The sequence below is a fragment of the Aotus nancymaae genome, unplaced genomic scaffold (assembly GCF_030222135.1).
Source record: "Aotus nancymaae isolate 86718 unplaced genomic scaffold, 86718_ANA_hifiasm-v0.15.2.pri h1tg000018l, whole genome shotgun sequence".
Taxonomy (NCBI): Eukaryota; Metazoa; Chordata; class Mammalia; order Primates; family Aotidae; genus Aotus; species Aotus nancymaae.
In genome coordinates, this window is record NW_026988430.1 from 18,917,468 (window position 1) to 18,937,741 (window position 20,274).

At 53.7% G+C, this 20,274-nt stretch overlaps 1 protein-coding gene across 2 annotated transcripts; it reads right to left on the reverse strand.

Moving 5' to 3' along the window:
* Window positions 1–142: 142 nt before the first annotated feature.
* ACAP1 (ArfGAP with coiled-coil, ankyrin repeat and PH domains 1) lies at window positions 143–17,073 on the reverse strand. Of its 2 annotated transcripts, XM_012457464.3 has the most exons (22): window positions 16,815–17,073; window positions 16,246–16,303; window positions 11,178–11,297; window positions 10,920–10,973; window positions 10,776–10,834; window positions 9,621–9,804; window positions 9,444–9,488; window positions 9,237–9,332; window positions 9,056–9,130; window positions 8,211–8,320; window positions 5,589–5,640; window positions 5,393–5,493; window positions 4,335–4,458; window positions 4,020–4,231; window positions 3,282–3,351; window positions 3,051–3,145; window positions 2,796–2,965; window positions 2,073–2,245; window positions 1,195–1,304; window positions 1,011–1,121; window positions 624–673; window positions 143–330 (listed from the first exon to the last, which is right to left on the reverse strand). In XM_012457464.3, the coding sequence occupies exons 1-22, from the start codon at window positions 16,865–16,867 to the stop codon at window positions 230–232; spliced, it is 2,223 nt and encodes a 740-aa protein (XP_012312887.2). In that variant the 5' UTR covers window positions 16,868–17,073; the 3' UTR covers window positions 143–229. The 2 variants fall into 2 exon arrangements, with proteins under 2 accessions (XP_012312887.2, XP_012312888.2); XM_012457465.3 differs by lacking the exon at window positions 16,246–16,303 and having other exon boundaries at window positions 16,815–16,871.
* Between the last annotated feature and the right edge of the window lie 3,201 nt (window positions 17,074–20,274).

Genomic DNA, 20,274 nt, shown 5'->3' on the forward strand with positions numbered 1-20,274 from the left:
CCGAAGCTGCCGCCTAGCTCCCCGGCGTCGCCCCTTGCTGGACTCGAGCTCGCAACGCCCCAGCCGCTCCCCGCCCCCCGGGAGCCGCAGCGCCCAACACCCTGCGGGCCCGAAGGTGGCGCCCAAGAAGTGAGCCAGAAGGGAAGAGCGAAGCACAGTGGCTTTAATGGCGGAGGGCCCGGTGGCGGGGAAGGGAGGGGAGGGAGGCGCCGGTCGCGAAGGCCTGGGGTCACAGTGTGTGGAGGTCGTGACTGCGCCGGCTCAGCTTCTCCGGGTCGTCTGACGCCATGAGGGAGAAGTCTCGGAAGATGTCTAGATACGTCTCATCTCCTGGGGGAGGGAGGGAAGGCGGGGAGGCGTCTGGACCCTAGTGCAGAAGGGCAGGATGGCGGGGCCCTGGGCCCGCCTGGGGACCTCGCGCTCCGAGAGTGGGTGGGAACGTGCGCGCCGCGCAGTGCCTATGCTTTGCCCTATTCGAGGGCCTGGCACGTCGGATGCACCCAGTACGCATTTATTAAATAACGGAATGAATGCAGTCGGGCGCTAGGGGGGGACGTCACCGTGGACCAGAAGCGCAGAGTTCAGGTGCTGTGCCTGGGGGGTGGGATGGGTGGATTCTTTACCTGCCTGGCCCTGGGCCGCTTCAGCCTCCCTCATTTTTGCCAGTCGTAGCCTGAACGGGAGGGAATTAAGAAATGAACGACACTGTCCTCATCTCCCCACCCAAGTTCCCAATCTTCCAGCTGGGTCGCGTTTCGTTCATCTGCCCACCGGGGGTCTAGGGCTAAAAAGATGCCTGACAGCAATGTTGATGCGCGAATGACGCCTCTCAGGGTGAGCTGAGCATCCTTGCACCCCGCCTGCCCGCCTGCCTTCTACTCCATGTCCCAATGCACACTTGGAGCAGACTTCCTCGCGCCTGCTCCCGGCGCTGGCCCGGCCCTTCCCCAGGCCCCACCGAACGTTGGGGGGGATCCCGGCACCAGCCCCACCCCTTCAGGCATTCTCACAGGGTGACGATGTCAGCATTAGCTGTTTCCATGGCGATGGTCAGAGGGTCCCTGCCTTCAGAGTCTCGAGCCCCCAGATCAGCCCCCCGTTTCAGGAACAGGCAGGCGAGCCTGGAGAGAAGAGCCAGGGTCAGCCGGCCACCCAACTCCTCCCACCCGTCCTCCCCATGGCCGTCATCCCTACCCCGTGTGGCCAAGGATGGTTGCATGGTGCAGCGGGCCCCGGCCGGCACTGTCTGCTTGGTTCACGTTAGCCCCGTTCTGGAGGAGAAACTCACAGGCCAGAAGAGAATTCTGTATGGAGAAGTCGAGAAGGGGGTTGAGGGTGGCATCCTCAGTGGTAGAGTTCAAGATGTCTTAGGGTAGGGCCAGTTCAGAGAATGGAAGGGTGGGGTGTGTTCATCAGGAGCATGGAAGGGGTTACAGCTATCAGGCTTGGCTCTAGCTCTTTGCATGTATTTACATATAAATCTGTAGTACAAGCTTATGAGGTATGTTATCCCCCCTTTTTTTTTTTGAGATGGAGTTCCATTCTTGCTGCCCAGGCTGGAGTGCAATGATGCAATTTTGGCTCACTGCAACCTCCACCTCCTGGGTTCAAGTGATTCTACTGCCTCAGCCACCCGAGTAGCTCACCGGGATTACAGGCATGTGCCACCACCCCTGGCTAATTTTATATTTTTAGTAGAGACAGGGTTTCTCCATGTTGGTCAGGCTGGTCTCGAACTCCCAACCTCAGGTGATCCGCCAGCCTCAGCCTCCCAAAGTGCTGGGATTACAGGTGTGAGCCACCCTGCCTGGCTGTTATCCCTATTTTACAGATGAGACAGAGGTTAATAACTTGTTAAAAGTCTCCTGTGAGGGGTGAGAGCCTGGATTCAAACTTGGGTTCTCTGCCTCCAAATCACACACTCTTAGCAACCAGTCTCTATTGCTTCTCTCTCCCTATGGGTAGGGGCCCTAGGGAACAGGTGTCAGGAAGAGGAGGTAAGGGCAGGGCCCAGAGTCAGGAATAGGTGTCAGAGCTCTAGGGTGGGGTGGAGAGGTTGGCAGGGCTCTCACAGCAGCTGTGGCCTGGATCAGTGGCGTGGCATTCTCTTGGCCTCCATTGACCCAGTTGACATCAGCTCCATGGGCAAGGGCATCGGCCATGGTGGGAAGAGATGGAGGATGCCCAGATGCTCGAAACAGCAGGGCACCAGGGTGCAGGTTTCCCAGGTCCTCAGACGGGGGCTCTGTTTGGGGGATTTGGTTCTGTTAGGGGGAAGCAGCTCCAGGTCTGGGAAGAAAACCCTTAGCACAGTGCCCCAATGCCATAATGGGACAGGTCTCTTCTGAATTGTGGGGAGGCTTGGGACTGTGGAGGAGTAGAGTGATGCAGGCGTGGGTATGTGTACGTGCGACTATGTACGTGTAGGAGCCCCTAGGGCGTGGGGAGAGACGGCATCATCACCCCATCCGGTCCAACCACCGGATGACACAGGTGAGCAGACTCCTTGACACTCGGCCTCAGCTCTCAACCCCTGCCACTCCAGCCAAACCCACCCCGACTCCCTCTCCTTTTCTCATGCTGCTGACACCCCTTATCCTCCCTGCCTACGCCCAGCCCCACACTCCTTCCCATTCTTCATGTGACACTCCACCATAACCCCTGAAACTGCAGTCTGCTCCCGCCAACATGCTCCAGGGGAAGGCCTGGGCCTTACCCTCTGTGCCTCCCTATGGAACCTGGCACAGGGCCGAGCACATAGCAGATGTTCAATGAATGCCCAACCAGCCCTATACCTGGCTTGGATCTCAAGCTTCCTGGCCGAGGTCTGATGGAAGGCTTCGGGGGCACAGGAGGCTGCCCCCTTGGGGGCCCCCGGCCACCTCTTCGCCCTCGAATCTCAGGCAGCTTGGTCAGGAACTTCTTCTCCACGTATTTAGCTTGAATCCAGGCCTCTTTCTCCTGTCTGTGGGAGGGGAGAAGCAGTCAGTCTTACCACTTCTTGCTCCAGGTTCCCCCCATTCCCCTAGGAGGCTGAACCCCAAGCTCACCGGGAGCAGCTGGGCCCTGGTTTCTTCACTGCCATGGCCTCCACACGGGCCTCATAGATCTGGTTGACGACGACATTTCCCAGCTCGCACATGAGCTTCGGGAGGCCCAGACAGAGTCAGAGACAGGTAGGGTGACGGTGAGTATCTGTCTCCTCAGGGCTCAGGCCCCTGTGCCCCCATGTCCTTGCCCCCCACGTTCTTGCCCCCAGTCTTCACAATACCCCAAATTACCTTTACTAGTTCTGGCTCCCATGAGTCGAGGGTCAGAGACCGGACTTTGGAGAAGTGAACACCAAGACTCCTGGAGGGCCAGAGGGGAGGGTCAGGCCCTGTATGGGGAGTGGCCTGGGGAGCTACGCTGCTCCTGAAGACACTGGGAGGCAAGGCCGGCAGGGAAGCCCATGCAGAGGTGCTAGCCAGGAGGCAGGGCAGCTGCGGCCATGTAGCCACCATGTAGCCTCCACCTGGCCCCAGAGGACCCTGCCCGGTCACCATTCCTTCTTCCTTAGGTTTCATTTCAAGGCCCTCATTGCTCTAGCCACCTCCGTTCCTAGTGACACTTTAGCCTGGACAGTCTCTCCCATGTCACCCCCCTTCCCTCCTTCCACCACACTGAGGTGGGGGGTGAGGGCTCTAGAGACTTCCTACGGCCTCATGACCTCTTCTCTATCTGGGCTTCATTGGCTTCCCCACCCTCAGCAACCTTGACTCCACATTTCTCCCAACCAAGCCAACAAACTGGGTGTACCCCAATTCTGGCCAGACTAGGATACAGAGGGGCTAGGCCCACCTGGGTCCAACTGGCACCCTACAGGCTTGGGCCCAGGCCCAGTGCCCAATGACAAAGCCAGAAGCTAAGAGAGGAAACCAGGACAGGGAAGGAAAGAGGGGCCTGTGTGATGAGCTCTATATTGGGAGCTGCACTGCAGCCTGAAGGAGCAGGGCTCATGCTTGGGCTTAGGGAGTGACCTGTGGATGCCGGAACACTCAATGCAGAGGGTGACACCAAGGTTGATGCTGGCCCACTCCGGGGCTGGCTCCCGGCAGTCGCAGCACTGGGCATTGCCATCCACACTCTGTACCTGGGCTGCCACGTGCCCGACTCCCCCAGGCTCCCTTCCCCTGGCCATTCCACCAGAGCCCAAGGTGGCAGCAGAGCCTATGGCCAGGTGTCCCGAGCCCTGGGGGAGAGGGGGAGAAAGGGTGGCCGAGAGGTCTAGGGTAAGGGGTGCCCCATCCCCACAGGCAGCCTGGCTCTGCACTCCCACCCCCAGGTTAAGGTACCTGGCCCAGACCCCTGGGGCTGTCATCAAGGTGAGCCTGACTGAAGGCGGAAGCAATGCTGCTCTGCACAGCACTGACCCACAGCTGCAGGAGGCGCTCTGAGTCAGCCTGGAGGAAGCAGGACCTAGGTAGGAGGGTGAGGGAGAGAGTAGTGGGGTCTGAGGCTGGGAAGCAAAGTGGCAGGATGAGCAGGCTCACATTGAGCCAGTATTCAACCAGTCCCAGTTATATTGAAAGACTTCTAGCCAGGTGCGGTGGCTCACGCCTGTAATTCCAGAATTTGGGGAGGCTGAGGCAGGTGGATCACAAGGTCAGGAGTTCAAGACCAGCCTGGCCAATATGGTGAAAACCCATCTCTACTAAAAAAAATACAAAAAGTTAGCTGGGTGTTGTCTTGTGTGTCTGTAGTCCCAGCTGCTCGGGAGGCGAGACAGGAGAATTGCTTGAACCTGGGAGGTGGAGGTTGCAGTGAGCCAAGATCACACCATTGCACACTCCAGCCTGGGTGACAGAGCAAGACTTTGTCTCAAAAAAAAAAAAAAGGACTTCTAGCCAAGCACGGTGGCTCACACCTGTAATCCCAGCACTTTGGGAGGCTGAGCGGGGTAGATCACGAGGTCAAGAGTTTAAGACCAGCCTGGCCAACATGGTGAAACCCCATCTCTACTAAAAATACAAAAATTAGCCAGGTGCGGTGGCAGGCACCTGTAATCCCAGCTACTCGGGAGGCTGAGGCAGGAGAATTGCTTGAACCTGGGGGGTGGAGGGCGGAGGTTGCAGTGAGCCGAGATCGCGCCACTGCACTTCAGTTTGGGCGACAGAGTGAGACTCTGTCTCAAAAAAAAAAAAAGAAAAGAAAAGGACTCTGTACCAGTTGGTAATATTCTCTTAAATATCCCCCATCACCCTGTACCCTCTCCCACAATGGCCCCCCAATCTAGCCACCAAAGGGTTAAGGTCTGGAGCTGCATAGGGGGCCTCCATTGTGGTGGGCCCTGCCTTTCAGATTGGTAACTATTTAGATATATTAGAGTATCACCCCTGGGGATTGCACTCACTTGCTGGTGGACACCACCTCAAAGCAGAACCGCCTTTCTGAGTCAGGGCAGAGTTTGACTGTGCAGAGACGAAGGTCGTCCACCACCACAGTCACAGGGTCCTGGTAGGACAAGGTGAGAAGGGGGTGGATGTCCAGCCGCAGGCAAAGGCTGAGTCTCCCTGGGGCCCAGGCACCCAGGACCCAGGCCTACTCACCTTGTACTTCTTCTGGTAAACCAGTTGGTTGCTCTGAATGGTGAACCAGCGTCTGTAGGACATGGAAATCATTACAGACATGGGCAGCTTTAGGATGAGGGATGGAAGAGAGGCTGTGCTCTTTGCCCATGAGGATCTTACTGAGAGAAGAGACACCTGGACTGACCGTTCCATGAGACATTCTAGAGAAGGGTGGACAGTTGCGCAAATTGGAACGTCTAAAGGGTACTATTCATATTCTGGACAATGCAGATTTGACATAGTTATGAAGACAACTTTCCAGCAGATGGCAGTAAATTTCTTTTTCTAATAAAACGTCTATTGCTACAATTAAAAAAAAATACTTTTTAGGCTGGGCTCACACCTGTAATCCTGACACTTTGGAAAGCTGAGGGGGGGGTGGATCACCTGAGGTCAGGAGTTCAAGACCAGTCTGACCAGTATGGTGAAACTCCATCTCTACTAAAAATATGAAAATTAGCTGGGTGTGGTGGTGGGAGTCTGTAATCCCAGCTACTCGGGAAGCTGAGACAGGAGAATCTCTCTCTTTTTTTTTTTTTTTCTGAGACAGAGTCTTGCTCTGTCACCCAGGCTGGAGGGCAGTGGCTCCATCTCAGCTCACTGCAACCTCCAACTCCCGGATTCAAACAATTTTACTGCCTCAGACTCCTGAATAGCTAGGATTACAGGCATGTGCCACCACTCCCAGCTAATTTTTGTACTTTTAGTAGACAGGGTTTCACCATGCTGGCCAGGCTGGTCTCGAATTCCTGACCTCATGATCTGCCTACCTCAGCCTCCCAAAGTGCTGGGATTACAGGCGTGAGGCAACGCACCCAGCTGAGACAGGAGAATCTCTTGATTCCCAGGAGGCAGAGGTTGCAGCGAGCTGAGATTGTGCCACTGCAGTTTCCAGTCTGGGCAACAGAGCGAGACTCCATCTCAAAATAAATAAATACAAATTTTAAATACTGTAAAAATTAATTTTTCTTTCTCTAGACACCAGTGTTACTTGCCATGATTGCTAAAATTTTTGACAAATGAAAGTATCAGGCCAGGCGAGGTGGCTCACCGCGCCTGTAATCCCAGCATTTTGGGAGGCTGAGGTGGGTTGATTACTTGAGGTCAGGAGTTTGAGACCAGCCTGACCAACATGGTGAAACACCATCTCTAATAAAAAAAAAAAAAAATTAGCTGGGTGTGGTGGCAGGTGCCTGTAATTCCATCTGCTTGAGAGACTGAGGCAGGAGAATCGCTTGAATCACCAGGAGGCAGAGGTTGCAGTAAGCAAAGATCGTGCCACTGCACCCCAGCCTCGGTGACAGAGTGAGACTTCATCTCAAAAAAAAAGAAAGTATCTTGGGGGCTGGTAATCCCAGCACTTTGGGAGGCTGAGGCAGGCAGGCAGGTTGCTTGAGATCAGGAGTTCGAGACCAGCCTGGACAACATGGTGAAACTCTGTCTCTACCAAAAATACAAAAATTAGCCAGGCATAGTGGCACACACCTGTGGTCGCAGCTACTTAGGAAGCTGAGGAGGAAGGATCACTTGAGCTCACGGGGTGGAGGTTGTAGTAAGATGAGATTGCCCCACTGCACTCCAGGCTGGGCAACAGAGTGACACTCCATCTCAAAAAAAACAAAAAACTAAAAAAAAGTATCTTGGGGAAGTGGCTCCATTTTCTAATTTGCACAGAGACCCCACATGGGCTGGCAGTGGCCCTGGAAGGGGAAGGAGTCAAGTCAGAGCATGTCGCTATCCTGTTCCAAACCCTGTAGCAGCTCCCAATGGCCCTCAGAGGAGACCCCAAATCCCTACAAAAACCATAGGGCCCTATAATGACTCACGCCCCCATTAGCTCCAATTTCATCTCATACCACTTCCTCCTCCGTCACTCTGTCCAGACCCACGGCCTCCTCCCTGCTCTTCTAACACCCCAGCTAGCTCAGGGGCTTGGTACTGGCTCTTCATTCTGTCTAAAACCTTTTCTTCTTTTTTTTATTTTTTGAGACAGAGTTTTGCTCTTGTTGCCCAGTCTGGAGTAGAATGGCACGATCTCAGCTCACCATAACCTCTGCCTCCTGGGTTCAAGTGATTCTCCTGCTGCCTCAGCCTCCTGAGTAGCTGGGATTACAGGCATGCACCACCACTCCCGGCTAATTTTGTATTTCTAGTAGAGATGGGGTTTCTCCATGTTGGTCAGGCTGGTCTCAAACTCTCAACCTCAGGTGATCCGCCTGCCTCAGCCTCCCAGAGTGCTGGGATTACAGGCATGAGCCACAACGCCTGGCCTCTGTCTAGAACTTTTTTCCCCAAGATATTCTTCAAGTCTTTGTTCAAAAGTTACCTTCTCATGAAGCCCACCCTGCCCAGCTATTTAGAATTGCAACCCCTATCCAGCTCTCCACATCCCTTGCTTCATTACCTTTCTCCTATAGCACCATCACTTTCTAGCATAGTACGTAATTTACTTACTAGGTTTATCGTCTGTCTTCGCTGATGGAATGTAAACTCTACAAAGGCAGGGGGTTCATCTGTTTTTCCTTGCAGTCCTTAGCATACTATTACCACTCAAAATACATAATTGGGTGGGGTGGGCTGATCAGGGTATCCTCTCCTTACCTGCTCCAGGTCTTAAATGCGTTGCTGGCCCGTTTGAAGAGATGTCCTTCCATCACCAGGCCCCCAGGCCCCTCTCTTAAGCCTGGTTCTGGCTCCTCCCCACCCAGCTCCTGGAGGCACAAGAGGATCAAAGGGCAACTGAGGTGGGCAGAGACGAAGGCCACAGGCGTCTGCCTCCTGCCCACAGCCCCAGCATCAGCCCCAGCCCTCACTTTCTGCTTTTTGAAAAAAAAATTTTTTTTAGATGGTGTCTTGGTCTGTCACCCATGCTGGAGTGCAGTGGCGCGATCTTGGCTCACTGCAACCTCCACCTCCCTGGCTCAAGCAGTTTCCCTGCCTCAGCCTCCCAAGTAACTGGGATTACAGGTGCCCATCACCACGCCCAGCCATTTTTTTTTTTTTGTATTTTTAGTAGAGGCGGAGTTTCACCATGTTGGCCAGACTGGTCTCGAACTCCTGACCTGAGCCAATCTGCCCGCCTTGGCTTCCCAAAGTACTGGGATTACAGGCGTGAACCACCGTGCCCGGGCTTTAAATATCTTCTAAAATTTATTTTTAGAGACAGGGTCTTGCTCTTTCACCCAGGCTTAAGTGCAGTGGTGTGATCATAGCTCACTGCAGTCTTGAACTCTTGGGCTCAAGCAGTCCTCCCACCTCAGCCTCCCAAGTAGCTAGAACTACAGGTGTATGCCACCACACCAGCTAATTTTAAAATTTTCTGTAGAGATGGAGTCTCACTACGTTGTGTAGACTAATCTTGAACTCCAGGCCTCAAGCGATCCTTCCACCTCAGCCTCCCAACATGTTGGGATGACGGTCATGAGCCACCACACCTGGCCCCTCACCTTCTGTTTCAGCAGCACGTGTCTCTGCTCCATGTCCCTCTTCTCTCGTGCTGAATTCAAGACCAGCTGGTGCAACTGGGCACAGGAAGGGTATCTCAGATGTCCAAGGCCCCCCAATTAGAAGAGTTGTCTCAGAGCTCCCTAACCTCCCTCCATGACCTGCCTGTGCCCTGGGTCCCACCTGGGCGCCCAGCTCCTTGCGATACTGGGCCAGCCGGCTCAACTCCTCATGGCCCTGCTGGAAATGGGTAGCCTGGGCCTCCACCAAACGCAGCACCTGGGAGACAAGGTGGGCAGGGGGCCAGGCTGAGGAGGAACCCCTTTCCCCTTGGTCTTGTGCTGGCAGCAGGCTCCTCTCCACCCTGCCCTCACCCATACCACAACTCACAAACTCCATGATGTCAAACTTCCTCTTGTCCTCAATCACATTGATCTGAGGATGCAAAAAGACCCCAGGTCAGTCTTGAAAACACAGCAACCCTTCCCACTGCACACTGGGGACTCCCCAGCCTCCAGGTGACACCTGAGGCTCTGGTACCCCATAGAGACAGGTTGGGGCAGGCACCTGCAGGGCATAATCCAGTGCCCGTCCTCGGTATCCAGCTCGAGCCGTCCTCAAAGCAGCTCCTGCCTCTTCTGCCTCCTGGGCCCGGCGCCTGGGAACCTCTGCGTTGTGAGTCAGAGCAGCCTCCAGGCTCTCAGTGCCTCGCCAGAACTCCCGGCGAGCCTCTCGGAAACCCCGCAGACCTCTGGGGTTGGAGACATAACAGAATCGCAGCTGACACCCACCTGCCCCAGCAGAGCATTCCCAGGATAAGGCCCTCATGTCCTTTCAGGTAGTCTCTGCATCATGGGAAACCCGAGGGGATCCCTGGGATCGAAGTCAGACCATCAGAAACCCTCAATCCCACAACTCTGTCACTGAGGAGGCCCCTGTGTTCATGGGAAGAGGGCAGAGGGCTGGTTTCTGGGAAATAAGGCCCCCTTCCCTCCCATCTCCTCTCCCCTTTTGTTTTTGAGACAGGGTCTTGCTCTGTTGCCCAGGCTGCAGTGCAGTGGTGCCTCTCAGCTCACTGCAGCCTCTGCCTCCTGGGTTCAAGTGATTCTCCTGCCTCAACCTCCTGAGTAGCTAGGATTACAGGCACCTGCCACCACTCCCAGCTAATTTTTTTTTTTTTTTTTTTTTTGAGACGGAGTCTTGCTCTATCACCAAGCTGGAGTGCAGTGGCAATCTCGGCTCACTGCAATCTCCACGGCTCAAGCGATTCTCTGCCTCAGCTTCCTGAGTAGCTGAGACTACAAGAGCATGCCACCATGCCCAGCTAATTTTTGTATTTTTAGTAGAGACAGGGTTTCACCATGTTGGCCAGGATGGTCTCGAACTCCTGACCTTGTGATCCACCCGCCTTGGCCTACCAAAGTGCTGGGTACAGCCGTGAACCACCACACCCAGCCTTTTTTTTCTGTATTTTTTAATAGAGCCGGGGTTTTGCCATGTTGGGCAGGCTAATCTTGAACTCCTGACCTCAGGCGATCCACCCGCTTTGGCCTCCCAAAGTGCCACCGTGCCCAGCCTAATTTTTGTATTTTTTGTGGAGACAGAGTTTCGCCACGTTGGCCAGGTTGGTCTCAAACTCCTAGGCTCAAGCAATCCTTCCGCCTTGTCTTCCCAAAGTGCTGGGATTACAGGCATGAGCCACCGCGCCCAGCCCCATCTCACTCCTTGACCAGGGTCTGGATCTGCTGCTGCAGCGTGTGTTGGATGGCATCTAGAAGTTCCTAAGGGAAGGAGAAGTTGGTAGGTTGAGGTGGACCACAGACGACCTGGCCACCATCCCTGCAATCCCTACCTTCCCCTACTTACCGCATGGCTGTCCAGCTTGTGGTTCAGGCTCACAGTGAATTTCTCCAGACACTCCTAGGCAAGAAGAGGCACAGAAAGAGTACCAAGCGTGGGGTGGCAGGGCCCTCCCAATTCGAGTCTCAGCCTGCTGTGGCTGTCTAGGACAGCAGTCCAGCCCTGCTCTGGCCTGGAATCTGCATACCCCAGGCCAGCCCTCCTCTTCCACAGCATCACCTCATCCCAGACCCCCTCCTACCCAGATGCAGACCCTCCACATACCGCCATCATGGGCTCTGGTGGACCCAGGTGGGCCAGGTCACAAATGCCGACAATGAAGGCACGGCTAGCAGTAAGGTAATGGCGCCCACTTTCCAGGAGACCGGTGCCCAGCTTCAAGAGCTGGGAAAGAAGGAGGGTAACAGGGAGTTGTGCCACCAGCCCCACACCAGGTGATGCCCCCACCCCGCCCCACTTCCTTTCCCCTTGCCCAGGGCGGTGCTTGCCGTTCCTGTCTGGCCTCACTTCCCTCCAGGCTCGTCCAGCTCTCCCTGTATCTAACACACATCTGGTATGTTCTCATTGCTGCTGCTTTGCTCCCACTGCTTTGGGCCTGAAACCAAATTCCTGCCCATTCCTCTCAGCCTGTTGCCAACACCTCTGTCAGCCTTACCTCCAAAACATCTTTCCCTGTCCACTCCCACACATCTCTTCCTACCCTGCCTACCTGCTTAGATCCAGAGCTCCCTGGAGAGTCCAACCTCCTGCACCGTCTGGATGCTCTACATGGTTGCTATTAAATTCTACAGGATTGGCCAGTGCGGTGGCTTATGCCTGTAATCCCAGCCCTTTGGGAGGCTGAGGTGGGCCAATCACTTGAGTTCGGGAGTTCGAGACCAGCCTGGGTGACATGGTGAAACCCATCTCTACTAAAAATACAAAAATTAGCCAGGTGTGGTGGTGCATGCCTGTAGTCCCAGCTACTTAGGGGACTAAGGCAGGAGAACCGCTTGAACCTGGGAGGTTGAGACTGCAGTGAGCTGAGATGGTGCCATGTGACTGTAATCCCAGTTATTTGGGGGGCTAAGGCAGGAGAACTGCCTGAACCCAGGAGGTCGAGGCTGCAGTGATCCAAGATGGCGCCACTGCACTTCAGCATGGGTGACAGTGTGACTCTGTCTCAAAAAAATAAATAAATAAAAATAACCTATGTTATTATATTTTTTATTTTTGAAAGGGAGTCTTGCACTGTCACCCAGGCTAGAGTGCAGTAGCGCGATCTCAGCGGCTCACTGCAACCTCTGCCTCCCAGGTTCAAGTGATTCTCCTGCCTCAGCCTCCCAAGTAGCTGGGATTACAGGTACTTGCCACTATGACTGGCTAAATTTTTTTTGTATTTTTAATAGAGATGGAGTTTCACCATGTTGGCCAGGCTGGTCTCAAACTCCTGACCTCGTGATCCACCTGCCTCAGCCTCCCAATGTGCTGGGATTATAATATACAGGCGTGAGCCACTGTGCCCGGCCCAAAATCTGTATTATTTGTGGCTAGGAGTTGTCCCATTCTGTGCTCACTGCACATTCCCCCATAAATATTAATCCGTCATCCAGGCCACAGGTCAGGGCCAAGAGGAGATGTTGGGGTGCTCCTGGGGCCCATCCTATCTGGCCCGTTTGATTGACAAAGAGACTTGATAGGCCAGGCGCAGTGGCTCACACCTGTAATCCCAACACTTTGGGAGGCCAAGGTGGGTGGATCACCTGAGGTCAGGAGTTGGACACCAGCCTGACCAACATAGTGAAACCCCATCTCTACTAAAAATACAAAATTAGGCCAGGCACAGTGGCTCATGCCTTTAATCCCAGAACTTTGGGAGGCTGAGGCGGGTGGATCACCTGAGGTTGGGAGTTCGAGACCAGCCTGACCAACATGGAGAAACCCTGTCTCTACTAAAAATACACAAGTAGCCGGGCGTGGTGGCACATGCCTGTTATCCCAGCTATTCAGGAGGCTGAGGCAGGAGAATCACTTGAACCCAGGAGGCAAAGGTTGCAGTGAGCTGAGATTGTGCCATTGCACTCCAGCCTGAGGAACAAGAGCGAAACTCTGTCTCAAAAAAAAAAAAAAGAGGGCAGGCATGGTGGGTCAATTTTGGCAGGCCAAGGTGGGAGAATCGCTTGAACCCGGGAGGCGAAGGTTGCAGTGAGCCAAGCTCACGCCAGGGCGCTCCAACCTGTGCGACAGTCATGAAACTCTGTCTCGGAAAAAAAAAAGAGACTTGTAAACCTGGAGGGAATGGCTGCCTGAGGAGGGTCTCTCTGGGTGATCAGAACCCAGAGTCAGTCTCCTGAGTCCTGGACCTGGTTACCTGCAGAGTTGCAACTACACTGCCTCTGAGGTGATGCCACTTGGCTCTGGCCTGAGTCACCATATCTGGGATGGAGCAATTAAGTGTCCATGGAGCCCTCAGCTCAGCCCAGGATGACAGGAGACCACCAGCGAGCTCATGTGTGGAAGTCCAGAGCAGCAGGGGCTCAGAAAGCTCAGGCTGTATAGAAGCGTTCAGTTTTGTTGGTCAGCACTTCTGTCGAACTGAAAACCATTTTCTGGGGCTTGTGGAGGCTTCAGGGAAATATAGCTTGACTTGAGGGTGTATGGCAGATTCAGTAATGCTCAGAAAACTGACCAAGATCAAATCTCATCAGACATTACCACGGGTTGTCTGTGACAAGGGACAAGGATGTCCACAAATCACTGTGTGAATCTCGGAACTGAGTGTCTAGTTATTTCCTTGACTATCTCAGCCCCTGCCCCTTAGATGAGTAAGGAACTTATTCATAAGACTGGACTAGTGACAAACTGGGACATCTGTACAATAGAATAGTACTCAGCAATAAAAAGGAATGAACTGTTGATATGTGCAACGATTTGGATAAATTTCAAAAGCATTAATCTTTTTTAAAATTGACTATTATTTTTAGAGTTGAGGTTTCTGTCGCCCAGGCTGGAGTACAGTGGTAGAATCATAGCTCAACTGCAGCCTTCAACTCCTGGGTTCAAGGGATCCTCCAGCCTTTGCTTCCTGAGTAGCTGAGACTACAGGCACACACTACCATGCCTGGCTAACTAAAAAAAAATCAGAGACAGGGGTCTTGCTATGTGGCCCAGGCTGGTCTTGAGCTTCTGGCCCCAAGCAACCCTCCTGCCTTGACCTCCTGAGAAGTTGGGATGACACACGAGCCACCGCACCCGGCAGGAGCATTATTCTGAGTGTGAGTGTGTGTGTGTGTGTGTGTGTGTGTGTGTGTGTGTGGAAGCCAAAAAGCCAAATCTCAAAGGGTCACGTACTGTATAATTTTATTGATACAACATTCTGGAAATGACAAAAGTAGAGAGATGGAGAACAAATCAGTGGTTGCCACGAATGAGAGAAGAGTGTGGGAAGGGTATTGGGTATCACTGTAAAGGAATTCCTCATGTCCATTTGTATGTTGAATGTGGTGATGCTTAAAGGAATCCATACATGTGATAAAGTACCATAGAATTATATACAAAAAGGCCGAGCGCAGTGGCTCACACCTGTAATCCCAGCACTTTGGGAAGCCAAGGAGGGTGGATCCTGAAGTCAAGAGATGGAGACCATCCTGGCCAACATGGCAAAACCCTGTCTCTAAAAATACAAAAATTAGCTGGGCATGGTGGTGGGTACCTGTAATCCCAGCTACTCGTGAGCCTGAGGTGGAGAATCACTTGAACCCGGGAAATGAAGGTTACAGTGAGCCGAGATTGCACCACTGCCCTCCAGCCTGGGCAACAGAGTGAGACTCTGTTTCAAAACAAAAAAGAACACACAAGAGTATATGCAAATTGTAAAATCGAAGTAGGGTCTATAGACTCTATTGTTAATTGTAATGTGACAATATTAATTTCCTGGTTTTAATAATGTACTAGTGTTGTATAAGATGTCACCACTGGGGGAGGCTAGCTGATGGGTACATGAGACCTCTCCTTACTAGTCTCCTGAGTCAATAATGTACTCAAAATAAAAAGTTTAGGCCAGGTGTGGTGGCTCATGCCTGTAATTCCAGCACTTTGGGAGGCTGAGGTAGGAGGATCACTTGAGCCCAGGAGTTCAAACATTTGGGACCACAGGTGTGGCCACCACATCTAGTCAATTGTTTAAAATTATTATTTGTAGGCCAGATGCAGTGGCTCATGCCTGTAATCCCAGCACTTTGGGAGGCCAAAGCAGGTGGATCATTTGAAGTCAGGAGTTCAAGGCCAGCTTAGCCAACATGGTGAGACCCCCGTCTCTACTAAAAATAAAAAATAAAATTAGCCAGGTATCCCAGCTACTTGGGAGGCTGAGGGAGGAGAATCGTGTCAACCCTGGAGGCAGAGGTTCTAGTAAGCCGAGATCTTGCCACTGCACTCCAGCCTGGGTGACAGAGCAAGAATCTGTCTCAAATAAATAAATAAATAATATTATTTCTAGAGATGAAATCTCACCATGTTGCCCATAAAAACAATGTTGCCCACTAAATTTGTGACCATCTGTTACACAGCAATAAAGAACTAATCTATAGCATGCAAATACATAATGTGTCAGAGATAAATGTTGCAGAGAAAAGTAAAGCAAAGTAAGGGGAATGAGAGAGCATGAATTTGTGAACACATGCTGTATGATAGTGTTCAGGGGAGACCTGCTGTTTTGAACTGAAATGTTTTGCTGGTTTGTATTCCAATCAGCCTTTGAGCTCCATGGGAGCAGAAATGATCTTGCCCTCCCTGAATGCCCAAGGCCTGGCACAACGCAGGAGGAGCCCAAGAGCTGAACAAGGAAGTCCAAAAGTAAGTCTTTTTTTTTGATACAGAGTCTCGCTCTGTCACTCACGATGCAGGGCAGTGGCAGGATCTCGGCTCACTGCGACCTCCTCTTCCTGGGTTCAAGTGACTCTCCTGCCTCAGCCTCCGGAGTAGCTGGGACTACAGACACGCGCCACCATGCCCCTCTGATTTTTGCATTTTTAGTAGAGATGGGATTTCCCCTTGTTGGCCAGGTTGGTGTCAAACTCCTGACCTCAGGTGATCCATCTGCCTTGTCCTCGAAAAGTGCTGGGATTACAGGCATGAGCCACCACGCCCAGCCCAAAAATAAGTCTTGTTTTCCAAGATCTTGAGCTTCTTGAGGTTACAGAATCACCTTTTATGCTTCTCTGAAGTTTCCAAAATATCTGCCCTCCACAGCATTCAATAATCCCTGGAACGCATGCTCGTCTCCAGCTTTCTCCCTGGCCCCACCCCTCTCAACCTAATTTGCTCCCGGGTCACCTCTCCATTTCAGGGTCACCTTTTCCAGACGGGTCTCCAGTTCTGACACTTCGGCTTCCACCAGCTCAATAGAGGCTCTGGGAAAGAGTGGGGGTCATGGGAACAGAGCCTGGGTCCATCTGGTCTGTCTGCCTCATCACGGGAGATGGAGTCGCAGGGTGTTGGGTGCAGAGGGGAAAGCTGCAGGGCTGAGAGGCTCATCCTCCCGCCCACTTCTGCTCTGTCTAGAAGCTACCACCGCCCAGGCCAGAGCAGGAAGGGTAGAAGGAGGGTGGATGTGGCCAGGGCAGGAAGTTGCTAACCGCCCCAGAGCAGGTGCTGGGGGAGGGGCAGGGGTCCCAGTAAGAGGCAGGAGGGCATACCAGCTCTCAGGGTGAGGGAGACTGCAGAGGCCAGGAGCAGCATGCAGGGGCGGAGAGCACTGAAGCACCCTGCTTTGATAGCTGGGGTACCACTTTGGCCCACAAGCTCGCTCCTGCCTCTTTGAGGCCTGCTCCCTGAAAGGAGGTCTGGCCTGGGGAAAGGTGTGTGTGTGCTGGGGGTGTTAGACCTTCCCCTCCTTGGCCCCCTAGACCAGGTCACACTTACCGGAAACGCGGGGAGTCCTTGAGACACTCCTCAAAATCCAGCTTGACCGTCATCTCAGCTTGCCTGCTATGGGGCCAGCAGGCCCTGGAGGCCGGGCAAGTGGGGATGCAGGTGGAGGCACTTTCTGTCCCAGGAGGGGAGATGGTAGGGAAGGAGGAGAGGGTCCTCCGCGGGGAAGGGCCTGGGGGGCACAATTCTTTCCCCAAGGGGAAAGGGGTGTCCTAGGAGGAGCTCTCACCCCACACTTCCAGGCAGTGCTGGGAGGGGCAGGGGCGGGGCCTGGGCGGAGGAGGGGGCCTGAGATCAGAGAAGCCACAGCCCCGCCCTCAGAGACGATCTGCCAGCTCCTTCCTCCTGGGGGCCCTAGCCTGTTTCTCTCTTCGTAGTTGAGTCTTGGGGGCCTGGCAGATCTAGGTTCAAATCCTGACTCTGTCACTTAGAAGTTATGTGCCCCTGGAGGAGCTCTCCGATTCCTCAGTTTTCTCACCTGGAAGATGGGAATGATAATCCCTTCCTCCAGTGCTGCACGAAGTGAAGAAGACAATAGCAGTAAATTCATGGTTCACTAAATTAACTGCATCCGTCATTGTCATCCTGCTGCAGCTTGGGCCTTCTCATGATTCTAGGCTCCTGTGGAGGAGGAAGTCCAGGACCCTGGACCGCTCCCAGCTTTCTTCACTCTGCCCTCGGATTCATCTCTCCTGTGTGTGAACTCCCCTTCCCCCTCCCCTCTCCTCAACAATGAGCAGGCCCAGCCTGGGCACCCAATTCACAGTCCCAGACTCCTGTTCTTCTGCTTTTTATTGTCCACTCCTAGGGTGGTCAGGAAGGGAAGGGTGCCCCCACTCCGCCCCTAGCCGGCCTCGCTTTCCATTGTTTTGTTTCCTCTTCCTGAGTCCATCGAAGTCCCAGGGTTTCATCTGGAGAGAAGAGTTTAAGTTCATGGCTTTCTCATAGCAGGCATGAGATCTTGTCCATGTGACCGTGGGTCCCCTAGAACCTCCCCACTCAGCTCCTCTACCGCCCTGGCCAGTGCAGACATCCCCTTGCCTCTGCCCAGGGTAAGTCTGCCAGGCTGTGGGGTTCTGGCTTGGGGGGTTGAGGTGGCTTCCACTCTCCCTCTCTGAACTCCCTCAGCTCTGCCAGCACAGACCCTTGGCCACCAGCCACAGACACCAGCTGGATACCACTTGAGACTCACTGTCTTTGAAGGACAGGGAAATACCTGGAGTGGGGTGGCATGGCAGAGAGGAATCAAGGAGGAGGCGTGGAGCCAGTGGGTGGTGCCACCCTGGAGGGGGTCCCAGCCCCTTCTGAGTCTCCCTGGTTCCTCTCCTGTCCAATGTGGGCCTTGGACTCCATGCTGTTCAGGGCCTCTGCTACCACCTGTTGCTGATGTACCGGCCTGAAAAAATTGAGGGCCGGGAAATGGAAGCTTGCCAAGAGACAGGCCCAGGGAGATGGTGGCCTGGTGCCCTCAACAGGCTGCAGTGGTGTCACTGTCACCATCAGGGAGCTCTCTGGGGCCTTGTGATCCCTAAAGGGGCCTCCTATGTGGTCCAGCAGGTGGACCTCAGTGTTTCTGGGGTTCTCAATCACCCAGGTCCAGTGTGCGGAGCCTAGAATCAGGGATCGGGGTAGGGTACCCATCAGGCTATTGGTTCCCAACCCTCCTGCCCCCTAGGCTGTCCTGCCAAGGCTCTCACCATCCTGATGCTCATCTTCCACATCATCCATAAGCTCTGGGTGGGAGCAGGACCTCAGGTATAGTCCTTTGCCATAATACTCCTTGCGATGCAGAGCAATCTCCTGCCCAGTATGATGGTGGCCACAGCTGTGGGGGACTGACTTCTGTAAGCGGAGGAATCTGAGGAATCAGCCAAATGAATCTGAGTCTTCTGGCCACCTGGTGTATCCAGGCCTCCCAGGTGTCTGTCGTGGCCCTTCACCAGAGGGGAGAAGCTCAGGTCCCAGGTCCTTATCTCACTGACTTTTCTTATCCTTCCCATTTGAGAAGAACTTTAGTGAACCTCTCCACTGCCCCTCATGGTTGTTTTGGACTTTTATTTATTTATTTTATTTGTTTATTTAGATGGAGTTTTGCTCTTGATGCCCAGGCTGGAGTGCAGTGGCACAATCTTGGCTCACCACAACCTCCGCCTTCCGGGTTCAAGTGATTTTCTGGCCTCAGCCTCCCTAGTTGCTGGGATTACAGGGGTGTACCACTATGCCCGGCTATATTTTTTAATTTTTAAAATTTTATTTTTGAGACAGGATCTCGCTGTGTCACCCAGGCTGGAATGTGGTAGTGCCATCATCACTCACAGCAGCCTCAAACTCCTGGGCTCAAGCTATGGTCCCACCTCGGCCTCCCAAGGTGCTGGGATTATAGGAGTGACCCACTGGACCTGGCCAACAAATCAGCCCCCAATCAGACTTTCTATTTCTCAACAGCCCATAATCTTTGGGGGCTATCCTGAGTGGGGTCCTTCCTCCAGCTGCCCTCTTTCTTTCCTGGGGTCACCTCCCAGCATTACCTCCCTGTCAGACAGCAGGGTCTTGGGCTGTTGCACTGAGGAAGACAGACTGTGGTAGAGAAGTGAGGAGCGGGCTCTGGACTACAATTCCCTCAGTGCCTGGAGCCCCACCATCGCTAACCCTGGGCTTTAAGGATGTGCCTCCGGGTGGCCAGGCCTGGCTCATCTTTGGCTCCTCTGGCTAGTTCTCCTGCCCAGCCTCTCTGCACAGTCTTGGGCTCTGGGTCCAGCATCACATCTTGACTGCCACCGCTGATACTGATACTACCACCATTGCCGTTCTCTTCATCCTCCAAGGGCTGGTTTTTTAAAGCCTTGAGAAACTTCCCTTCGGCATAGTGTGCTTTACGGTGCTTTTCAAAGTCGGTGGAGTCTGTGACCATGGTGAGAGCTTGGCTTTCCCACCTCACTCTCGCTGAAGGTGCACTCCACCTCCCTCTTTCCATTCAATCTCCAACCCTCATCTCACGTGTCTTGGAAAAGTTGTCTGCAGGCCCTGAGCTCCTGTCAGCACAGTTCTGGAGGACCTTGGGGCAGATATTGTCCATCGTGGCAATCCCGAAGGGGAGGGAGACTAGTTCGGGGCATCGAGAGAAGAAAATAGCAATGGGGACAGGTGGTAAACAGGGCCAAGTTGGCAGACCCCACCTCCACCTAGGCCTGATGGAAATTGTAGCATCTCCCACTGTGGGTGTCAGAAAGCGGAAAGGCTGAAGGGAGGAAGAGGCCCCACTCCCCAGCTGATGTCTGGCAGGACTCTCACCTCTCTGCTAGCACCTCGGGATTCACTGAGCGGGAGGAACTGGCAGAGAGGTCCTCAAAACTGTCCTGCAGCCTGCAGAGGAGGGGGAAGCAGTGCCGGGAGGTGAGGGTCAGGCAGTGTCCAGTCCCCGAGGCTCTCTCTGCCTCCTCCATCTGTCCCC